Source organism: Coptis chinensis, chromosome 2 (assembly GCF_015680905.1).
Source record: "Coptis chinensis isolate HL-2020 chromosome 2, ASM1568090v1, whole genome shotgun sequence".
NCBI lineage: Eukaryota > Viridiplantae > Streptophyta > Magnoliopsida > Ranunculales > Ranunculaceae > Coptis > Coptis chinensis.
This window is the reverse complement of record NC_141457.1, coordinates 7,825,381-7,843,538: the sequence shown is the minus strand read 5'-3', so window position 1 is coordinate 7,843,538 and position 18,158 is coordinate 7,825,381. Positions and strand designations below refer to the sequence as shown.

Here is an 18,158-nt window from a genome sequence, read left to right as displayed (position 1 = left end):
AACAAACAGCGGGCATCACGCTGGAGGTTGTACAGGCGATGATTGAGAAAGATAGGGAAGCGAATCGGGGAGCAGAGAAAGTGAACCAGAGTGCAGCGCAGAAGGAGGTTGCGAGTCTCAATAAGAATCCATTAGCAGATTCGATTTGAAATTCTGAAGTGCCTAAGAGGCCCAGCCAACCACGGTTTGAAAGGTATGATGGGAAAGGCGACCCGACAGATCATCTGCATCACTTCCGCAATGAGATCTTTGTTATGGCGGGAAAGGCAAGTATGATGGACTCCGATGCATGATGTTCCCAGCAAGTCTTAAGGGACGAGCCTCAGACTGGTATTACCGGTTAGCATCGAGGAGCATCAACAAATTTGAAGAGTTAGAGCGCGCTTTTGTCGATCACTTCATACACCAGAAGCGGAGGGTGGTCGATATCGCGGCTCTGTTCAATATCAAGCAGAGGTCTGCAGAATCATTGAGGGAGTTTTTGTGTAGATTCAAAAAAGAGACACTGAGAGTGGAAAATTTGGATGAACATACAGCGGTCATAGCCTTCCAACATGGGTTGAGGCAAGAAACTAAAGTCCATGAGTCGGTTTCCAAGATCGAAATCACCACTTTGCACGCTCTGTACCCGAAGGTAGAAAAATACATACGATATGAGGACATAATGCAGAGAAATACAAAGGAACAGAAAAGATCAGGGAAGGCAATACAGGTTGTGGACAAAGATGACCGGAGGGATAAGAGTAGAAGAGAGGAAAGAGAAAAGATTTCATATAGAGGGCAGAGCCGGGGACCAGAGAGAACTGGTGATCGTGGTAGGAGGGACATTCGGGAAAGGAAATCGTACAGCGAGATAGAGCAAACTCCGCTTAACAGGCCTCTAGAGGAGATCTTGCCGCTAATTAAAGGGCTACAGTACTATGAAGGTCTGCGGAACACGCCAGGAGAGATAGAAGGGAAACCGCTTTGCGCATATCATCAGATGTATAGGACGTACACATGACCTAGGAGGTTAGTGGTGACAAGGGGACCGGAGGCGGTATAGCGTGGGAAGACAGGGTGCACAGGATCAGATCCAGCGGTCCCAACCGCTTCGAACCGCTGCTGCGCGCGTGGAGAGTGGGAGAGCTGCACGTGAACCGCAAAGGTAACCGCTAGCGATGCGTGGAGAAAAAAAAAAGATACAAAAGAGAAAGAAGAGAGAAAATATGAAAGGAGAAGAGGAGACGAGAGAGAGGAGTAAGATCAGAGGTTGTAATCACAGTCTATACATTTTGGCGCCGTCTGTGGGGATCTAGCGAAAAATGGCCACCATAACAAAAAAGGGGGTAGGAAGACCTAGGAAAGAAGTTGTCCGAGAGGTAGTAGAGGAAGAAGTGAGTGAAGAAAGAGAGGTGAGTAGAGAGGAAGACATATCTGATGTGGCGGCAGACGCCACCAGACTTATGCAAGAAGAAATAGTCAGGTTAAGAAACGAGAACGAGGAGTTGAGAAAGGAAAGAGACACCGCACAAGATGACATGGAGCATGGGGATCGCCGGGGCAGTGAGATGGAAGGGGAGAATGAGGTGTACCAGTCTAGGGGAGCAGATACGGTAGAGGGCATCACGCGAAGGGAAGTGGTGCAGCCATGATCGAAAGATATATATAGAAGCTAACCGTGCGGGTAGAAAAAATGAACCAAAGTGCGGCTCAAAAAGAGGTTGCTAACCTCAACAAGAATCCATTTGGCGGATTCGATCTGGAACTCGAGGGTGCCTAAGAGATTCAGTCAACCAAGATTCGAAAGGTATGATGGAAAGGGCGACCCAACTGATCATTTGCATCATTTTAGACAACAGATGCCACTGTGGCAGGAAAATAAATATGACGGGCTGCGCTGCATGATGTTCCCGGTAAGCCTTAAGGGGGGCGCTATGGATTGGTATTACCGCCTATCTTCGCGGAGCATCAGTCGATTTGAAGAACTAGAGCGAGCCTTCGTGGACCATTTCATCCACCAGAAACGGAGAGTAGTGGATATCGCGGCACTGTTTAACATCAAACAGAGGTCAGCGGAGTCGTTAAGGGAGTTTCTGTGCAGATTCAAAGAAGAGACCCTGAGGGTGGAGAATCTGGAAGAGCATACCGCGGTCATTGCATTTCAGCACGGCTTGAAGCAGGGGACTAGGGTGCACGAATCGATTAATCCAAAATCGAAATCACCACTCTGCGCTCTTTGTACCCCAAAGGTAGAAAAGTATATTCGGTACGAAGATATAATGCAAAGAAATGCGAGGGAACAAAAAAGATCGGGGAAGGCAGTGCAGGCAGTGGATAGAGACGACAGAAGGGATAGGGGTAAGAGAGAAGAGAAAGAAGGGGGATCCAACAGAGGGGAAAGACGTGGACCGCATGATCATCGGAGATCGGAACGGGAGATATTCGCGGAAAGAAAGCCGTCATCGGGAGATAGAACAAACACCTCTTAACAGGCACTAGAGGAAATCTTGCCACTCATCAAAGGGCTGCAAAGATTATGAAGGACCGCGAATACACACCGGAGAGATTGAGGGAAAACCATTTTGTGCTTATCATCAGATTAGAAACCACGCCACTAACGAATGTTATGCTTTGAAATGGCTGGTGGAAAGAATGATCGAGAAGGGGATGCTTAGAGAATACGTCGCGGAGGTTAAATCATGCCGAGAGGGGCAGTTCTCCGCTAGGATCTTGGGTACAATAAATGTCATTAACAGTGGAGAGACACTTGGGAGAAATGCCCACCGGGACAAGATGAGAAGGACCGCGAGCTTGCAACAGGTTAATGAAGTGACAAGCATGACGCGGTTAGTGTCAGGAACCGCGATTGCAGTGGGAAACATAACTTTCACTCCGAAAGACCTAGAATCAGTGATTTCGCCGCATGAAGATGCGTTGGTGATTACCATAGCAATGGGTAATTATCTAGTGAAGCGAGTGTTGATAGACTGCGGAAGTTCAGTGGACATGTTGTTCATAGGGGCCATGGAGGAGATGAATATAGATAAGGATCAGTTGAGGGTTTCTCAGACTAATTTGTACGGCTTCAATGGAAGCATGACAAAGCCTATAGGGGAAATAACGTTGCCGGTAACTGCAGGTCCGACGACGGTTTTCACCAGATTTATGGTGGTAGATACCGGGTCCCAGTATAATGCCATTCTAGGAAGAAGATGGATTCATGAAATGAAAGCTATTCCGTCGACCTATTATCAGGTCATCCGCTTCCCCGCGAAAGGGGGGGTATACGAAATAAAGGGAGACCAGGTCGCGGCTCAGAATATACACCAAGTGACGGTAAAAAAGTATGGTCCGTGGAATAGAAAGTGAAAGACGGATTTAATGACAAAGGGAGAAGCGAGCAATTACAGGAAGCCGTACTCACGGAAGGATGCGAATCTCATCAGAGACCAAAAACTCTGGATGAGATAGAGGTCGTGAACCTGGGGGTGGAGGAGGAAGAAAAATTTACGTCAGTGGGAACGGACTTGCCAGAAGAGTGGAAATTCAAAGGACCGCGGTTATTAGCGGAGAATGTAGACATATTTGCTTGGGCGATTGAAGATATAACAGAATAGATCCAGTTTTGCTTGCCATCACTTGCACATGAAGGAGAATCACGAAGCCTATAAGGCGAAGAAGATGAGAAGCGTAAAGACCCAAATACGCGGAAGGGATTAAATGAAGAAGTTATCGCCTAAGGGATCTTGGGTATAATCGGGGAGCGTAGGATGTACAGTGGGCATCCAACGTGGTCGCGGTTCCAAAAAGAACGGCAAAGGTTCGAATGTGCGTGGACTTCTGAGGCGTAAATAAAGAGTGTCCTAAAGATCAAGTATCCTATGCCGCGTGTGGATGAGTTAGTAAATAGAGAACATTTGGTTTCAAGATATTCTCTTTCATGGATGCTTCCATGGGATATAATCAGTCGCGATGTTTGGCCCGGATCAAGAAAAGACTACCTTCCGTGGTGGAAGGAGGAACGTATTGTTATACAAGAATGCCTTTTGGTTTGAAGAATCACGGGGGCTACATTTCAGCGGTTGGGGAAAAATGTTCAAAACAAGATTCGAAAAGGGCATGGAAATATACATTGATGATATGGTGGAGAAGAGCATGTCGGAAGAAGAGCATTTAAAGGGTCTCCGTGAAACTTTTCACATACTTTACGGAAGCATAGTCAAAGTGAACCCGAAGAAATGCACATTCGGGTATCTTCGGGAAGTTCTTGGGATATATAGTCACGTATCGTGGAATTGAGGCCAATCCCGCAAATTAGATCCCTAGTGGAGATGCCGTCCCCTCGAGAATGTAAAGGAAGTGCAACGGTTAGCGGGTAAGAGCGGCATTGAACAGTTTATATCCAAATCCTCGGACAAGTCGGAGACCGTTGTATAAACTTGTTGAGAAAAACGCCAGATTTTCAATGGACCAGCGAGTCGCGAGGAAGCCTTCCAGGAGTTAAAGATTTATTTGGGGAAAGCCCCTTTACTATCACGGCGAGAGGAAGGAGAGATATTGTACCTCTATTTGGGGGTATCAGAGTACGCGATAAGTTCAGTTCTGGTGCGTATTGTAGAGAAGATAGAGAAACCGGTTTATTTTCAGAGTAAAACCATGCTAGCCGCCGAAATTCGCGTCTGATGAGAATTGAGAAGTATGCTTTAGCGTTGATGTTCTCCGCATTAAAGTTGAAACCCTATTTCGATGCACACTCAGTGGTAGTGATAACAAATTTGCCTCTCAAGCAAGCGTTGAAGGCAGAGAAGTCGGGGAGAATCTTTGAAGTGGGCGGTGATGCTTAGTTGTTACGAAATCAAATACCAGGTTAGAACAGCGGAAAAAGCGCAAGCCATGGCGGAGTTCCTAGCGGAGTTTCCGGCCGAGGATCCCACTTGGGGAGAAGAAATGGTTATGGATCAGGAAGAAGAATCTGGTCGTGATCCCTTGGACCCATGGGATACGCGCAACGGTTGGAGATTATTCGCGGACGGATCAGCTACAGACACCGGAAATGGGATTGGCGTGGTTTTGGTGACTCCAGACAACACAAAATTGGAGTTATCAATGAAACTAGGATTTGCGGCTTCTAATAATGAGTCCGAATATGAAGCAGTGATAGCAGGTTTGAACATGGCACAGGATCTGGGAGTAAGCGAGTTATCGGTGTTCTCGGACTCCAATTTGGTTATTTGTCAGATGAATGGGGGATTTGTGGCGCGTTGTCCAAGAATGGCCCGATATTTAGAGGTTCTCCGACAAAAAGCCAGTAAGTTCAAAAAGATTCAGTTTGCTCATTTCAGTCGCGGTGAAAACAGACATGCGGACGCTTTAGCATTTGTGGCCGCGGTGCTTCCAGGAACAGAGGGTCGTTCTATTGAAGTAAGAGTTTTACACAAACCGAGTACAACGGAAACTGAGAGTGTATGTTTCACCGTTGAAAAGGAGATAGGTTGGATGACGCCCATTAAAACTTTTCTTATGGGGCGAGAGATAGAAGATGCCAAGGAAAGACGCCCGGATGGAGCGGTTAGCCAACGATATGTTTTGTTGGATGGGGATTTGTACAAAAAGAGTTTCAGCGCCCCTACTTGAGATGCATAGGGCCGCGCGGCAGTGCAAGAAGTTTTGGCGAAATACATGAAGGGGATTGTGGAAGTCACTCGGTGGTCGAACCCACGACCCATAGATTGATATCGCGGGGATATTTTTGGCCTCATATGAAAAAGGATCGGCGACAGTATGCAACAACTTGAGAAATGCCAAAGATTTGCCCAACTAATCCATTCCCCGCGCAGCCACTCCATAATGTGTTTAGTCCGTGGCCGTTAAGCCATGTGGGCACTCGATATAGTGGGGCCGTTGCCCATGCCGCAAGAGAAGATTTATGTTGGCCGCCACCGATTATTTCACCAAGTGGGTAGAGGGGAGTGGCTCCGGCAAGTCAAAAGAGGAAAATGTGAAGAAGTTCCTCCGGAGAACATAATATCTGGTCGGTTTACCCCATACAATCATTCGCGGATAATGGAACACAATTTCTTTGGAGGAAAAGTCGTCGATTTCTTCAAGCCTACAAGGTGAAACAAAAGTTCTCGGCGCCATATAATCCGGAAGGGAACGGCCAAGCCGAAGCATCAAACAAAATCATCATGGACAATTTAAAGAGAAAACTGGAAGACCGAAAAGGAGCGTGGGCTGATGAATTGAATCATGTGTTATGGGCTTATCGTACCACACCGCGGACTTCGACGAAGGAATCACCATTATGAATGGCATATGGCGTAGAAATTTTGTCATACCGTGGAAATGATAGAGGAAACGACAAGAACCAGGGCCGTGGAAAGGGGTCTTAATGAAAACATATTAGCCACTGAGTTGGATATAATGGAGGAAAAAAGAGATACAGCTCGCATACGACTGGAGGAGTATCATAGAAGGTTACAGCGACAGTATGACAAACGAGTGAAGCCGCGGGAATTCAAGGTTGGAGACTTGGTGCTGTGAAAGGTTACACCCGCTACAAAAAAAGAGAATGACGGCAAACTGGGACCCAACTGGGAAGGACCGTATGTCATGACAGCAAAGGGAAATTCGGGTACTTACAAATTAGAGACCCCGGAAGGGGTAACGGTGGAGAAACAATGGAATATAAGAATGTTGAAAAAATTCCATGAGAGGAGCAGTGTGTAGCTTTCATTGAAACAAGCATCCTTTGTGTAATGTATATATGTTCTCTGCGAATTCTAGTCAATGAAACAAAGATTGCATTCTTGGCTCAATAACTTGCATAGAAATTAATCAGATACAGCGGGGGGGACGAGCCTTCACGGATCAGAGTCCGATCCAGCTTCGGGGCAAAGCGAGGGCGCCCCTTATCGAGCTTCACACCGCTCAAAGCAGCCAGCTATGGGGACGAGCCGTTCAAAAATGCGATTTGTGAGTCCGAATCCAGAATCGAATCGGGCAAAAGCGAAAGTTGCCCTATCGGGCTTCACATTGTTCAAAGACAGCCGGAGGGCGACGCCCTTCTTGATGTGAGTCGAATCCAAAGGGCAAACCGAGCTGCCCCTATCCGAGGCTCCGCGGCCGCTCAAAGACAGCGGGGGGGACGAGCCGCCCGATCGGGTGTGAGTCCGAATCCAAAGGGGGCAAACCGAAATTTATAAAGGCTTCACAGGCCGCTCAAAGACAATGGGGGGCGAGCCCTTCGCGGATGTGAGTCCGAATCTAGGCTGGGGAAAAGCGAGGCTGCCTATCAGGCTTCTTCCGCAGCCGTTCAAAGACAGCCAGGGGGCGAGCCCTTCGGCGGATGTGAGTCCGAATCCAGTGAGGGCAAAGCGAAAGTCGCCTATAAGGCTTCACAAACCGTTCAAAGACAGCGGGGGGCGCCCCCCTGGACGTTGTGAGTCCGAATCCAGTGAGGGGCAACCGAAATGCCCCCTATAAGGCTTCACAAACGCTCAAAGACAGCCGGGGGCGAGCCGCCCGACTGGTTGTGGAGGCCGAATCCAGCTGGGGGCAACCCCGACTAGCTTCACAGCTGTCCAAAGCGAGCGCAATGAGGGCAAACCTAACTTGGGTAAAAATGATGTAAATGGTAAAGGCAAGAGGAAGAGAGCTTTTCACCGACAGTGCAATCAACTAACAAGGGACAATCATATCTAATGTCTAGCTAAGTGAGTTTGGAGTTGCAAATGAAAGGGGTTAAGTCAATGTAACATATTGATCAATAGCTTTATACATAAAGAAGATCAAATACGTTGTAATCAAACACAATGAGAAGAGAAGAACTTTGCAGCAATGGCAGCTAATGCAGCGTTCGCACAAAAGTACTAGCTACAAACACAAGTTTCCTGACCAAGATAAGATAATTGTTTAATTATTACAAAACCAAGGCCATCTACAAAGAAAGTAAGCCGAGTTAGGTTACTACTGCGGCGCTGTAGTCGGTTCTTGAGGGGTAGTATTTTCATCTTCACTAATTGGGATCTTTGGCATCTTCATTATTTAGTATTGGAGAAAGGGTCGCCAAGGATGGGAGGCGTAACATCCGTGGTAAAGCGTCTCAACAACTTCGGATGGTTCTCGAGGGATGATGTCCCTACAACCGGAGAAGGAGGGGAGGAGTAGTCTGCCGCGCGCTAAAAGGCGATCAAGTTGTTGTTGCAGTTCGCGTTTGATCTTTTTCGTAGCCAGCGCTCGAAATCGCTCCGCGGCCTCTTGTACAGCCTTATCCACGGCAGCTTGAGTGGCAAGCCTCTCCGTCTCTCGGAGGCTGTCCATTTTTGAATTGACACCCGCTCTACGTAATCCGCGGTTATGCGTCCCCGGCTACACAGTTCTTTGTGAAGCTTGACTGCCTTTATCCGGGTCGCTTCCCCCTCCTTCTCCAGCTTGGCGTACCTTGCTTTCCAGCCGTCAGGGCCGTGTATCTCGTGCTTTGCCGCGTCCAAACTCTCCACGGTCTTTGGTCGGACCACGCAAACATTATAGCCAATGTCTGGACTTCGGTTGCGAGACACAATAAGTATAAGAGCAGCACAAAGAATGGAGAGCTACCATGAACAATTGGTAGACACTACCCACTAGCCCAAGACATACCTTTTCCCATCCAGTGTAAATGGAGGCCCTGTGGGATGCAACGGTACCAGCATCTCCATAAGCTTGATCCCGCGGCAGGTGAGAGCTGAAAAATAAAGAGGCGGCTACGGCTGGGTTTTCCAAAGCCGAGTCTCGTGTCGTCACGTCGCGGTCCCTCGCCTTAAACTTGGGATGCCACACCTCGGCGGGGCCCGGAGGTTCTGAGACCCAGCCGAAGAGCGAATCTGTCTAGGGCGGGCGGTCAACAGACCTCGGAGGTTCATTACGGCCTGTAGTTGGGGAAGGAACGGCGGCCGAAGTTTTAGCCCTTTTGGCGGGCGGGCTCTTATTTGACAAGTCAACAGGAGCATCCCCATCAGAGTCGCTGTCCCAAAGCTTGTATTTGTTCACATCCATGGCAGTGGCAGATGGAGGAGCGGTAGTAGTAGCAAAATCGTCCTCCCACTCAGCCACACGAGTGTAGGAAGGAGGAACGGTTTCCGCGGTAGTAGCTTTGTTTTTAGTAGCCGCGGCACGTTGAGCAGCAGCTCGGGAATGGGAGATTTTCTTGGTATAGTAGAAGGTCTTGTAAGACGAACGTTGTCTTTTTTGAGGTGGGGATGGTTTGGGCTTCCTTTCTTTGGGGGGCGGCAGACGGTAGAGGGGGCCTTGGTATTTACCAATGTTTTTTAAAGAAGGGTCAAATAACGAGGGTGTGGCTTTTTCGGATCAATGCCGAGGACTTCCTGCTTCGAACTACCGAAGTTAGCGGAGGGATTGGAAAATTTCGAGTAAACACCGTTGTATATTTGGGATCACAAATCTGGTCTCCGGCCTACATCACAAAAGCAAAAAGACAAATTAGTGACAGAAGAGAGATAAATACCGCGACTCCTAATGGCTTACTTACCACTTGTTAGGAAATGGAGATGCCTCAGAGAAACTTCCGGAGGGAGGTCCGCGGATAAAATTTACGGACACATACGATTAGATGCGATGCCAAACTTTGTCGGTGGTAATGTGAAGAAGGAAAGACTTCTTTTGAGGGCCGGGTGCAAAAGGATGGTATCCCACACCCCCGTTTAGTGCTTTTCTTTATGTAGAAGTGGGCAAGGATATCGCGGAGTTGTATTTTGGGGGAGTGAGTCTCATTGTAATGATTGGCGGCATACATAACACGCCAGAAGTTACCTATGCCTTGACACGGAGGAATGTTGAAATGGTTACAGACCTCGACGTCAAGGGGAGTCAAAGGGAAACGTAAGCCGGCTGCTATCTGGTCCCTACGAAGCTACTAGATAACCGGTAGCGATACTAAATGAGGAAAGTGGGTGGCCTTGACACACATGTTCGAGATTAACGTCACCAGGAATGCCGTAAGCAGCCTTAACGGCATCTAGATTTGGTCTGCGGTAATAGGACGGCTGGGATGACAGAGAAGGTGTCCTACCGGAAGTAGAGGGAACCGCGGTGTGATCAGTAGAGTTTGAAGCCGGGGATTCAGATTCGTCCGCGGATCGATGGCTAGATCTAGGGGTAGAGGAGCCAGATTGGCCTGACGTGGTGGCAGAGGATTGGGTGGAGGAGATGACCTCACAATCCGATGAAGGCATAATGGAAACAGTGCAAAGAGGGAAATTCAGAAAAAGATGGACGCGCAATCTAGGGAAAGAAGATAATGAGGAAGCAACCTCCAAAATAAACAGTGAATGCACAAATAACGAGAGGAAAGGAATTGAAAATAAAAGACAAACCTGAAACAAGAAGGCCAAAGCAATGGGAGCGTAACCAAGATGTCTGCGGATCTTTACTGAAAAAAATGACGACTGGAAAGAAGAAGATGTTGAAGAAGATGAAGTGGAAGTTGAAGAGAAAAGTGGAGAGGGCTTACTGTTGAGGGTTTATGAGGGTTGTGAGAGGAGAGAGAGATTTAAGCGGGATTTGAGGGGGCAGGGGCAAAAGAGTAACTGACCGACAGAGAACCAAAGGAATAGGAACGCGTGTCATCTCGATTCATACGAAGGGGCAGACTACGAGGCGCTGCGTCGCCCAGATTTCGCCGTACTTCCAATTTGGCGATGCTGAGGAGGAAGCCGCGTGGAACTCGTCTTTGGGAAAAATACAATATGTCAGAAGTGGGAGGATCAAACAAGAAAAACTCAGCAGAGAGTGTACGGAAAGAGAAAGAGGAGTTCTCGGTACCATTTCCGGTCGCGGACCAACAATGGGGCCGAGAGAGGGCATCTGTATAGGACGTACACATGACCTAGGAGGTTAGTGGTGACAAGGGGACCGGAGGCGGTATAGCGTGGGAAGACAGGGTGCACAGGATCAGATCCGCGGTATCGACCCAACCGGAACCTAACTGCGAAACGCGTGGAGAATTGGGAGAGCGGCACCAGGAACTGCAAGGTAACCGCTGCGGTACGTGGAGAAAAAAGATACAAAAGAGAAAGAAGAGAGAAAATATGAAAGGAGAAGAGGAGACGAGAGAGAGGAGTAAGATCAGAGGTTGTAATCACAGTCTATACATCAGATCCAGAACCACGCAACAAATGAATGCTATGCATTGAAGTGGTTGGTGGAGAGGATGATTGAAAAGGGAATGCTCAGAGAATTCGTCACTGAGGTGCGGCAAGCTGAGAGGTTGCCGACACCAGCAAGAATCTTAGGTACTATCAATGTTATTTTTAGCAGGGAAACACTTGGGAGGAATGTACACCACGAAAAGATCAGAATGACAGCAAGTCTGCGGCAGGTTAATGAAGTGGTAAGCATACCGCGGTTAGTCAGTGGAACCGCGAAGGACAATGAAACCATAATGTTCACCCCAAAGGACCTGGAGTCAGTAACTTCACCGCATGAAGATCCATTGGTAATCACAATAGCAATGGGAAACTATCTGGTAAAGAGGGTGTTGATAGATTGCGGAAGTTTGGTGGATCTGCTATTCAAAGGAGCCATGGAGGAAATGAACATCGATAGAGACCAGATGAAAGCACCACAAAGGAATTTGTTCGGGTTCAACGGCAGTATGACCGAGCCCATGGGGGAACTAGTTTTACCAGTGACTGCTGGTCCGACGACTGTAGTCACTAGGTTCATGGTGGTGGACACAAACTCCCAGTACAATGCAATCCTAGGGAGGCGATGGATTCATGAGATGAGGGCAATTCCATCAACAAATTACCAGGTAATACGGTTCCCCACAAATGGAGGGATGTATGAGATAAGAGGGGATCAAGTGGTTGCGTAGAATATCCACCAGGTGACAGTAAAGAATATGATCCGAGAAATAAAGGGGGAGGGCGCGGCTCAGGAGCCTGGAGCGGCATAGCAATTACAGGAAGCTGCTTTAACGGCAATATATGAGCCTCCACTTGGACCAAAAACTTTAGATGAGATTGAGATAGTGAACCTGTGGGTAGGAGACGAGGAGAAATTTACTTCGGTGGGGTCTGAGTTGCCAGACATATGGAAAGATAAGCTAGTACAGTTTTTGTCAGAGAATAAGGATATATTTGCATGGGTGATTGAGGATATTACGGGGTTAGATCCGGAGTTTGCCTGTCATCGTCTACATATGAATGAAAATGCTAAGCTAGTAAGACAGAAAATGAGAAGCGTGAGGCTGAAGTACACTGAAGATATTCGCGAAGAAGTTACAAGATTGAAAGGGGCCGGGATAATTAGAGATGTTGAGTTCACGGAATGGTTGTCGAATGTGGTCGCGGTACCGAAGAAGAATGACAAGGTTAGGATGTGTGTTGACTTTACGGACGTCAACAGAGAATGTCCTAAAGATTGTTATCCAATGCCTCGGGTAGATGAGCTGGTAGACAGAACGGCAGGGTTCAAGATATTTTCATTTATGGACGCGTCCATGGGATACAATCAGGTCGCAATGTATGAGCCAGATCAGGAGAAGACCACCTTCGTGGTGGAAGGTGGTACCTACTGCTATACAAAGACGCCATTTGGGTTAAAGAATGCTAGGGCCACATTTCAGTGGTTAGGGGAAAAAATGTTTGAGGGTAAGATTCGGAAAGGGATGGAAATTTATATAGACGATATGGTGCAAAAAAGCATATCATAACAAGAGCACTTAGAGGGACTCCAGGAGACTTTCCACATACTGGGGAGGTATAAACTGAAGCTCAACCCCAAGAAATGCACCTTTGAGGTAACTTCTGGAAAATTCTTGGGATACATAGTAACATATCGCGGAATAGAAGTGAATCCCGAACAGATTAGATCACTGATAGATATGTCGTCCACTCAGAACGTGAAAGAAGTGCAACGGCTAGCTAGAAGGGTCGCGACATTGAACCGATTTATTTCAAAACCGTCGGATAAATGCCGACCACTGTATCGTTTGTTGAGAAAAACTACAGATTTCCAATGGACAGCAGAGTGTGAAGAGGCCTTTCAGGAGTTGAAGAGTTATTTGGGAAAAACACCTTTGCTATCACGGCCGGAATAGGGGGAGAAACTATTTTTGTATCTGGGAGTTTCAGAGTACGGAGTGAGTTCAGTCCTAGTACGGGTGGTGGAAAAGGTAGAAAGGCCAGTTTACTTCCAGAGTAAAACCATGTTGGACGCGGAAACCCGATACAATAGAATAGAAAAGTATGCTTTGGCTTTGATATTTTCGGCCTTAAAGTTGAAGCCCTACTTCGAGTCCCATTCAGTGGTGGTAATAACTAACTTGCCATTAAAGCAAGCATTGAAAGCAGACAAATTAGGCAGAATGCTAAAGTGGCCAGTGATGCTCAGTTGCTATGAGATTCAATACCGGATTCGAACTGCAGAAAAGGCACAAGCCATGGCAGAGTTTTTGGCAAAATTTCCAGCCGAAGACCCAACTTGGAGAGAGGAAATGGTCATGGAACAGGAAGAGGAGCTGAGTTGTGATCCTTTGGATCCTTGGGACCCGCAGAATGGATGGAGAGTTTTTGCGGATGGATCCGCGACAGATACAGGGAATGGGATTGGAGTCGTACTAGTGATGCCGGAGAACAATCGGCTAGAGTTGTCGATTAAATTGGGATTCGCAGCTTCTAATAACGAGTCTGAATATGAGGCAGTGATAGCAGGTTTGGATCTTGCTAAAGATCTGGGGGTGAGTGAATTGTCTATTTACTCGGATTCAAACTTAGTAATTTGTCAGATGAATGGAGGATTTATGGCCCGTTGCCTAAGGATGGCAAAGTACCTATAAGTCCTACAAAGAAAAGCAAGCAAGTTTGACAAGATCAGGTTTGCACATCTTGGCCACGGTGAAAACAGACATGCCGATGCATTGGCTTATGTGGCCGCAGTACTTCCTGGAACAGAGGGTCGATCAATTGAAGTGAGGGTGTTAAGTACACCAAGTACTTCAGAGGAGGAAGGCGTTTGGCTTACGACCGAGAAAGATCAGGGATGGATGACACCCATTAAAGCATTCCTTAAGGGAATAGAAATAGAAGATAGACACGAGAGACGAAGAATGGAACAAACGAGTCAAAGATACACATTGCTCAAAGGGGATTTGTATAAAAGGAACTTCAACGGACCGATGTTGAAATGCATAGGGCCGTCGTAGATACAGGAAGTTTTGGCTGAGATACACGAAGGGGATTGCGGCAGTCATTCGATGGGGCGTACAACGACCCACATATTGATATCACAGGGGTACTTTTGGCCATATATGAAGAGAGATGCCACAGTGTATGCCAAGAAATGTGAGAAGTGCCAGAGATTTGCACCGCTCATACATTCGCCAGTGGAGCCATTACATAACGTGTTCAGTCCTTGGCCATTCGCCATGTGGGCATTGGATATAGTTGGACCGCTGCCCATGGCAAGTGGCAAAAGAAGGTTCATATTGGCCACTACTGATTATTTCACCAAGTGGGTAGAGGGAGTAGCATTGCAACAAGTTAAGGAAGAAAATGTGAAGAAGTTTCTTTGGGAGAACATCATATGTAGGTTCGGGTTACCGCACACAATCATCGCGGATAATGGAACCCAATTTACTGGGGGAAAGGTACGAGAGTTCCTTCAAGCATTTAAAGTGAAACAGGGGTTCTCAGCACCATATAATCCAGAAGGAAATGGGCAAGCAGAATCTTCAAACAAAATCATAATGGATAATATAAAGAGAAAACTGGAGGAGCGGAAAGGGGCGTGGGCGGACGAACTGAATCACGTACTATGGGCATACCGTACCACTCCGCGAACCTCGACTAATGAGTCACCGTTCGCAATGACGTATGGGGTAGAGGCAGTCATACCAGTAGAAATGATAGTATCTATGACCAGAACTAAAGCGGTCAAAATGGAAAAGAATGAGAGGATATTAGCCAGTGAGCTGAACCTCATAGAAGAAAAAAGAGAAATAGCTCGTATACGCTTGGAGGAATATCATCGGAGGTTACAGCGACAATATGACAAGAGAGTGAAGTCGTGCACCTTCGAAGTTGGAGAGTTGGTTCTGCGGCGCGTTACACCAGCCACGAGAAAGGAGAATGAGGGTAAACTAGGGCCCAACTAGGAAGGACCCTATGTGGTGATGGAAAATGGTACTTTTGGAATTTATCAATTGCAAACTTCAGCTGGGGTGAAGATCGAGAAACCTTAGAACATTAGAATGTTAAAAAAATTCCATGTATGAGATGAGGATTGTTAATTTTGTTTACTTATCATATAATAAAGCGCATTTCTTCCATATGCCTTATGAATATGAACAAAGGAACACAACTGGCTTAGGGGCAAACTGAGACGCCCCCACAGCGAAGGGGATGAGCCTTTTTTAGACGCTGGTCTGAATCAAACTGGGGCAAACTAAGCTGCCTCACAGGCTTCACAGCCATCCAAAGACAGCGGGGGGGATGAGCCCTTCGCGGACTGTAGTCGGAATCAAATCAAGGGCACCGAAGCTGCCCCGGGCTTCCATGCCACCCAAACCAAACACAGGGGGATGAGCCCTTTGTGGACTCAGATCCGAATCAAACTGGGGGCAAACTGAGTTGCCCCACAGGCTTCACAGCCATCTAAGGACAGCGAGGGGGATGAACCATTCGCGGACTGTAGTCCGAATCAAATTGGGGCAAACTGAGTTGTCCCACAGGCTTCACAGCCATCCAAAGACAGCCGGGGATGAGCCCTTCGCTGGATCAGAGTCCAAATCAAATCGGGGCAAACCGAAGCTACCCCACAGGCTTCCGCCACCAGGCCAACACAACATGGGATGAGCCCTTCATGGATCAGTAGTCCTAATCGAATCGGGGCAACCCGAAGTTACCCTACAGGGGCTTCCACCCAAAGACAGCGGGGGGGATGAGCTCTTCGCGGACTAAGATCCGAGTCAAACTGGGGGCAAACTGAGTTGCCCCACAAGCTTCACAGCCATCTAAGGACAGCAGGGGGGGGGGATAAGCCCTTCGCGGACTGTAGTCCGAATCAAACTTGGGGCAGACTGAGCTGTCCCCACATGGCTTCACAGCCACCCAAAGACGGATAAAATGAAGTAGAACGATATAGGACGTTTTGCACTACTAAGTGAGTTAAGCTTTCAATTGCGAAATGGGGGGAAATATGGTAAAATTTGAAGTTCAAAGGACCATGAGTTGTAACCTGCTGGGCTTACCCAGAAATCCATGCGAAATTTATATACATAACGCAAAATGAGTAATAGTCAAAGTATATCAAGTGCAAAGAACAAAATTACAAAGTTCATTCAACATTCTAATCTTCAGAAACATGCTCATGCTCCCCCATCGGCTGACCTTCAGACACATCCTTCTGTGAAGAGACCTCAGTCACATCCCCCACAATTGTAATATCATCATCCTCGGCAATGGGGGAAGTGACCGCGCTGTTAGTGGATATGGGTAGCACAGGCATAGCAGAATCGGATGGCGCCAATGTTTGAGTATCAATGACTGGAGGCGGAATTACCGGAGGGGGCAGGGGAAGAAGGCGACCAGCAGCAGTGAGCTCTTCACGTTGTTGCTTCAGTGCACAGCCAATCTTCTTCTTAGCTAGGACTCGAAAGCGGTCAGCGGCATCCTTCAAAGCTTTGTCCACAGCAACCTGAGTGGAAAGCCTGTCCGCCTCCCTTTCACTCTCCATTTTGGAAGCGACCCCTGATACATAATCGCGGTGCTTATCTTCAGCTTGCTGGAGCGCTTTCTGAGCCTTCACTACCACGATGCGCAGATCGTCTCGACCCTTCTCTAGCCTGGTATACTTCGTTTTCCAACCATTAGAACCATTAATTTCCTGCTTCGCGATCTCCAGAGAGTCCAATGTACTAGTCAAGCCGCGCACCACATACCCAATGTCCAGGCTCAGCTGAAAAACAATATTCCTTAGCAACAAATGTAGCAGATTTGGGAGAAAAATAAATAAGAGGAACCTACCTTCTCCCAACCGGTATAGATAGCCGATCTGTGAGAGGCAAAAGAGCTAGAATCGCCATATGCTTGATCCTTGGGAAAATGTGAGTTAAAAAATAGAGACGCTGGAACAGCTGGGTTGTCTAAGGCTGAGTCACAGATAGTTATATTGCGATCTCTAGCCTTAAATCTAGGTTTCCAGATTTCAACTTTATCAGAGGGCAGGGAACCCGAGGCAGTGGGTTCCTTCCCATGACGCCGCCCTAGAGCTAGTGGCCGTGGCGGTGCAGCAGGGGGGTCAGAGACGCCCAGAGGTGTAGTCCTGGCCTTTTTCGCAGGCGGACTACTGGCCACCACTTCTACAGCCTCATCACCATCGGAGTCGCTGTCCCATAATTTGAGCTTATTTGTTGCCATAGCAGTGGCAGACTCAGTAGAAGGAGGAGGAACAATATCATCTTCCCAGTCAGCTAACGCAGAAAAGGAAGAGGGGGCGGTATGGGGAGTAGAGGAGCGGGATTGAGCGGCGGCGGCTCTTTGGGCAACGACTTTAGAGTGGTAAATCTTGGTGGTGTATTTGAAGGATTTGTGGGGCTTTCTTTTAGGGAGTGGGGAGGATTTGGGTTTTCTTTCTTTTGGAGGCGGCAAGCGATAGAGGGGACCGTGGTAGTCGCCGATGCTTTTCAAGGATGGATCAAGTAAAAGAGGGTTACCTTTTTCTGGGTCAATACCGAGAAGTTCGCACTGAGCACTTCCCAAGTCGCGGAGGTGTTGAAAAATTACGGAGGAAACGCCGGCGTAGAGGTGAGATCGCGAATCAGGTTTCCAGCCTGGATCACAAAATGAAGACAAATTAGAAACGTAAAAAAGGAGTACTGTGAAGCAAAAGGCGGTATGTACCACTTTTAAGGAAACTGAGATGCCTTAGAGAAACTTCTGATGGAAGGTCCGTGGAAATAAAACCCCCGGACACATATAATGGATAGTAATGCCACACTTTGTCAGATGTGGTGATGTGGAAGACAAAAGACTTCTTCTGTGGACGAGTACAGATGGATTGGTACCCTACGCTACCGAACTTAGTACTCTTCTTTATGTAAAAATGAGCAATTATGTCGCAAAGTTGGATCTTAGGGGACTGGGTTTCATTATAATGGTTCGCGGTATACATGA

General features: G+C 47.5%; 2 protein-coding genes across 2 annotated transcripts; both read left to right on the top strand.

Annotated features, from left to right (window-relative positions):
- The first annotated feature begins 289 nt into the window (after window positions 1-289).
- LOC147514673 (uncharacterized) lies at window positions 290-1,003 on the top strand. Its single transcript, XM_086592658.1, has one exon. The coding sequence runs from the start codon at window positions 290-292 to the stop codon at window positions 1,001-1,003; it is 714 nt and encodes a 237-aa protein (XP_086448784.1).
- A 3,872-nt stretch (window positions 1,004-4,875) lies between these two features.
- Window positions 4,876-5,616, top strand: LOC147514672 (uncharacterized). The gene has a single exon (XM_086592657.1). It carries the CDS (start codon window positions 4,876-4,878, stop codon window positions 5,614-5,616), a length of 741 nt encoding a protein of 246 aa, XP_086448783.1.
- The last annotated feature ends 12,542 nt before the right edge of the window (window positions 5,617-18,158 follow it).